The following is a 5,550-nucleotide window of genomic DNA, read 5'->3' as shown; positions in this document are numbered from 1 at the left end:
TGAGGGTGTGGTAACAGAAGTCAAGGTGGTTTTCTTGTGTATAAAGTCTCTGACTTGCAGGTATCTAAAGAAGTGACTACGGGGGAGGGCATATGTAACCTCTTTAATGTTTTAAAAAACAAAAGTTCATTGGAAATGATAAATCTCTATTTCATTTATTACTGCAGTTCAGCAGAGGAGGAAAAGATTTGGTCCTGTCAAAAAATGAACATGAAAGTATTATGGAAATTTTATTTTTGATGTTTTTTAATTTTATTTTACTGAACGTTGATTGAAGTTTTGAATTTAAAATGCCCTTCACTTGCACTTGGACTTTTGTTAGGCATTTAATGCTACAGCCTTTTATTGCTAAGAAAGTTTATCTCAATACAATGTTACAAAATAATGTATTTCTGATGAAAACTATTAATTTTGTCATTCTTGTTTTCATAATTAATGTAGAACTACTAAATTCCACGAACCACACATTTTCTTCCTTGAAAAAAGGCCATATGTAAATTTGCGATTAATCGCGAGTTAACTAGGGACAAAATGCGATTAATCGCGATTAAAAAATGTAATCGCCTGACAGCTCTACTATTTATGGTTAGTTACTTATATTTGGATTTGATTCGCTCCTTCCCGCAATCGGCAGCCACCTGTAGTCAGGTGAGCCCATTTAACTTGGCTTGGAAGTCAGGAGGATGAGGAGCAAAAGGTTTTTTCATAATCGCAAAGAACGCAGATAATCGAAAGAAATGGCAAACAGAACACCAAAGACACTGACCAATATTTTTTACGGGAAGCCAACCACGATTTTGTTGTATAAATCATTTTTATTTTACAAGGTTAAATCCGCAAGTACTTCATTTTTTGATTGCGAGTCGGAACCACGCTCCTCCCTGGAACGGCCAAGGTGGCAACAGTTGGACATTTGTATATGAACACTTTTTAAAGCCAGAGTTCATTATTTATTGAGGGTGTCCCAATTTTTCACACATCTGTTCACAATACGTGGACGACATCGATGATATTTAGAGATTAAGTTTATTTTAAAAAGTTCCTCAAAAGCACCAGTAAACACGCCTCCACCTCAGTGGCATGGCGGTAAGACTGGAAGGTTGTGAGCTTAAATCCAAGCCGAGTCAGACCAAAGACTCTAAAAAAAAATAAAAAAATGGGATCACTGGTCGTGTTTCCATTAACTCTAAAATTCAGCAAATTGGAATTTCGATGATAAATTCTCCTAATGGAAACACCGCTATTTCGAAAATAAAACCTGACATTTTTCAAAAAAAAGTTCTTACGCTTGGAGGAGGTGGTATTTTTTTTGCAAAACTGTAATGGAAACACTTTTTTCGAAATAAATGTGCTTCTCGGTATGAAGTGTCTGTCCGAGTACAGCACAGCCGGCGGATCGAGAAGTCCCACAGCGTCACAGCGCTTTAGAAATTGCGCGTCATACGGAATCGCGCAGCTCCGTGACAGAAACTTGAATGGATTTTGTCATATTTTCAAACAGAAAACAAGGTCCAGATGCTTATTTGTTAGAATGCTTTTTCTTTTAACCGCGGAACATGTTTCTCACTCTTCTGAAACTGCGCTGCACTCGTCCCAGACAGAGCTGTGACGTCACCCAAATGCTCCCTTTTAGTGAATCAAATAAAAAAAATACTTGTTGTCGTTCATCGCCGTGTTTTTAATGACTTATTGCATGAGTTGGTTTGTGCTTTATCGCAAAATTATGATTTAATGGAAACAGTGTCATTCGAAACAATGTTTTTTCGAAATTCCTAGAATTTCAATAAAGTTTTGCGTAAATCTGTAATGGAAGTGCAGCTATTGTCTCCCTGTTTTTGACGCTCAGCATTAAGGGGTTGGTTTTGGGTGGTTAAACCACCAATTTGTTTTAAGAGCAGCTGTGTTTGCAGCTCACCCCTCCCCCAGGGGATGGATCAAATGCAGAGAACAAATGTAACTAATGGGACTTTAACTTTCCATGTCTGGGTTCATGAGATCATTCAGCTGCATCTGAATGACGGCCAAATTCAACAGTACTTCTGTGTCTCTGTGACCAGTTTGAATACTTGCTGTTTTGCATTAGTTCAAGGAGAAATAAAGATACATATCGCTGCAGGACCTCTGATCACATCAGAATATAGTCTTATCATTGAAGCTCTGCCGTGCGATCCCGTTGGGTGTGAACACAGCTTGGTATCATTTCTCTTGAAGCTCCACTGTCTCATCTCTATCTACCGTTTGCAGCCATGCGACTCGTACAAATCCCACACTTAAAGTTCAGTAACGGCTGATTTGACCACAGTTTTGTCTGTCTTGATAGTCAGAAACATTACAAGTTTTCAGGTCAATACGGTCTATATCCTCTGCTGCAAACTGGCATATGTTTGTTTCTCAGGCACACAACGAGAAACCACTTTTAATCTAAGTTTGATTTTGCTTTTATGTCCCTTTTGGGCTTCTGTACATTTTCTCTTTCGAGTTCCAATGTTTCTTCCTTTTAACCACTTTAGGACTTTATTTTAGGAATCTAAGAACTTTCTACACAGCAAAGAGAAGAATGATTTTGATTTAAAAATATGCCAAAAAAAAAGGGAAATTTTACAGAATTTTTTTTTTACATTAATATAAAGTCCCATTATTTATTTTGAATCATGTGACCCTAAGATTTTCTTTTCTTTCTTTTTTGCCAATGTGATAATAAAATGACCAAATGCACATTTCTATAATGATTATCATTAGCATTCTAGTATTTTGTAGCATTCAGTAGAAATGCTGGATCTGCAGACGCATCACTACATTTGATCATTTTCTTTAGGTATTTCAATGAAGTGAGAAGGTTTAATTCGCTGATCTAATTTTTTTCTTACATCTACAATCCTTACAGAGCAGAAAAACGACACCATAAAGACACCAGAACCTGAAAGATGCCACGTTTCACAAAACCTGATGACAGCGGTCATCCTCGTTTGTCTCTTCTTCTCGGTGGTGATAGCGTTCATCCTCTTGTTCCCAAGGGTAAAATGAATTTTTTTTTTTTATTGACATTGTTTGTGTTTGTCAAAAACCTCAGAAGACTTTACAATGAAAGTCTGTAGATGTTATCTGCCGCATGTTTGGTTCTCAGGCTCCTCTGCAGTCACACAGTTCCTGGAATCGTCAGTTCAACCGTTCTGCTGTCAAACTGATGTTATCTAATTACACCATCTGTTTACTTATCACCTGAAACTGTAATGTGGCGGTGACATTATTAAATCAAGTCTTGTCACTTTTTCCTACTGTTGAAAGTCACTATTTAGTCATTGCATATGTTGTTGCAGTCAAGCTCAAGGGAGTTTCTGCAAATGTCATTGTACCTTTACAATGACAATAAAGCTATTACTGTTATGGAAAACAAGTAAATGAAGATAAAAAGAATGTTAATCCTCCCTATAAATGGATGATCTAATTGCTTTTAATTAAAAATTAGTCATCGATATAATTAAAAATTGGTTATAAAAAGTGAGGATTTTCACATTTTTCTTAGATTACTTGATCTTTTATCCAAAGTGTTTATATTTTTAATAAGGATTTATTCGTCAATTCATGTTTCTATAGATCTATGATCCCAATTCACCACGCTAAGCAGGACAGAATGGAGCCAAAGAGAGGCTATATCCTCCACATGATGAGGAATTTAGTACAAAATCAATACCAAACTTGCAATAAAAAATAAATAAAAAAAAAGAGAAAAGTAGGAAAAACTCATTCAACTGTTTCAAGAGTTGTTAAAAATAATGAACTTGCTGTGCGTGTCAGCAGTTAAAGTATGACCAAACAGCATTATCAAATACAGGAAACCTGTCTTTAAGTGACAACAGAACAATGAAAATAAGAAAAATCATCATATAACGTTTATATTTCGGAATGCCTGCAGGACTATTTTGTGCTTCAAAATGAATCAAATGGGAATTAATGCAACGCAGCATGTTTTAGATCTTTTCCCTTATTATAGGATATTTACAGTGGTTTACAAGAGAATTGTGTTGTTTTCAAAGCTTATCAGTGAGACATCACTCATCTTGTTGCATATTATCTTAAAAATGATTATTAAAAGTGGTAGGAAACATATATTCTGATGAATCTATGCCTTTTTTTAGTGTTCATTTCCAAACAAAAAGCGTTGTTATTGGTGTTTTTTTCTAACAATAGTAAGGACACAAAATTATGACATAATACACAACTTTATAGCGGTTTACAAATTACCTTTTATTTACAATCACACTGGATTGTTGTCTCCAGTCAGTCGCAACTTCTTTTTGTAAGATAATCTTTGACCTCTCTTGACTCATGAATTCACACTTGAGAACAGAGAAAAGGGTTTAAGAGAAACTTTAGACACTCCATAGTAGAAAATGTTGAAATTTTCACCACGACTTAGTTTCCTAACTTATAGAAATTGTGTCTTTCATCCTAGAGACGTTCTCAATTAGAGTACAGAGTACGTTGTAACTCAGTTGTATTTGTATTAAACTTCATTTCAATAGTCAAACAATTTTAAGCGTACTTTAACAGATATGCTAATAAAAAATAGGATGTTTGGATAGTTTGAGTGCAAGAATGAAAGTTTTTGAGTGCAGCAACCTGTCATACAACAGGAAGCTCACTGACTCATAAAACTTTGGAGAGCTTTGGTTGACACAGGAAGGAAACATGAGACCGCAAAGCAGAAAGAAGAGAGCTTGCTTGGAGAAGTGAGAAATCATTGTAAAGAGCGTAACCACAAATTCCTTTACGTAGCGTGCATTGACAGGAAGTGTTGTGCTTTTTAGCTTTAAAGTAAACTAATGAAAACATGGTTCAATATTGGAGATTTCGTCCCTTTTCCTTCTGCATAGTGTCAAGACAAAAAGCATCATTTTCACAACTTTAGTGAAATCAGCATCCTTCTGAACATGTTTGTTTCCTGAAAACTCAATTAAAGTTTGTCACACTGTTAGCATTTACCTGCATTTTGCGTAGAAGTTAGAATGCTTTATCAACAGTATTTTTTGTTCTCATCAACAGGTAAAACAAAGAGTCAAGAAAGAAAACCACACAGAAGAGAATGGCCCTATGAATCCCCAATCCTCCACTGAATATGTGTATGAAGACATGAGAAAGAACCCTGTGTACTCCCGTGTGGGTCCAGTGCAGCGCCCACAAGCCTAACAAGTCGGAGCGGCATTAATGTAAAAACATAAAAAAAATATCCAAGGAGATTCGTATCGTAGTACGGAGCCCCTTAAGGGACATCTGTAAAAAAAAAAAAAAAATCAATCATTTGCGCACCACTTACTATCTCGGAGGAAGAGCAGCTCTTCGGCCCGGAGAAAGGAGGCATAAGTGGTGCGCACGAGATAGTAAGTGGTACGCACGAGTTAGTAAGTAGTGCGCACGAGTTAGTAAGTGGTGTGCAAGAGATAGTAAATGGTGCGCACGAGTTAGTAAGTGGTGTGCACGAGTTAGTAAGTGGTGCGCATGAGAGAGTAAGTGGTTTGCACGAGTTAGTAAATGGTGCACACGAGTTAGTAA

General features: G+C 36.4%; 1 protein-coding gene across 2 annotated transcripts in view; it reads left to right on the top strand.

Moving 5' to 3' along the window:
• Positions 1 to 5,291, top strand: part of LOC112157437 — a 12,927-nt gene extending 7,636 nt beyond the window's left edge. For both annotated transcript variants that reach the window (XM_036213437.1, XM_036213434.1), the window contains 2 exons: positions 2,885 to 3,015; positions 5,044 to 5,291. In XM_036213437.1, the coding sequence (XP_036069330.1) occupies positions 2,885 to 3,015; positions 5,044 to 5,187 (275 nt within the window). In that variant the 3' untranslated portion in view covers positions 5,188 to 5,291. The remainder of the gene's footprint in view (positions 1 to 2,884; positions 3,016 to 5,043) is intronic.
• Positions 5,292 to 5,550: the final 259 nt, after the last annotated feature.

The sequence above is a fragment of the Oryzias melastigma genome, linkage group LG1 (assembly GCF_002922805.2).
Source record: "Oryzias melastigma strain HK-1 linkage group LG1, ASM292280v2, whole genome shotgun sequence".
Taxonomy (NCBI): Eukaryota; Metazoa; Chordata; class Actinopteri; order Beloniformes; family Adrianichthyidae; genus Oryzias; species Oryzias melastigma.
Note: the sequence above shows the minus strand (reverse complement) of the source record. Positions and strands in the feature narration are given on the sequence as shown.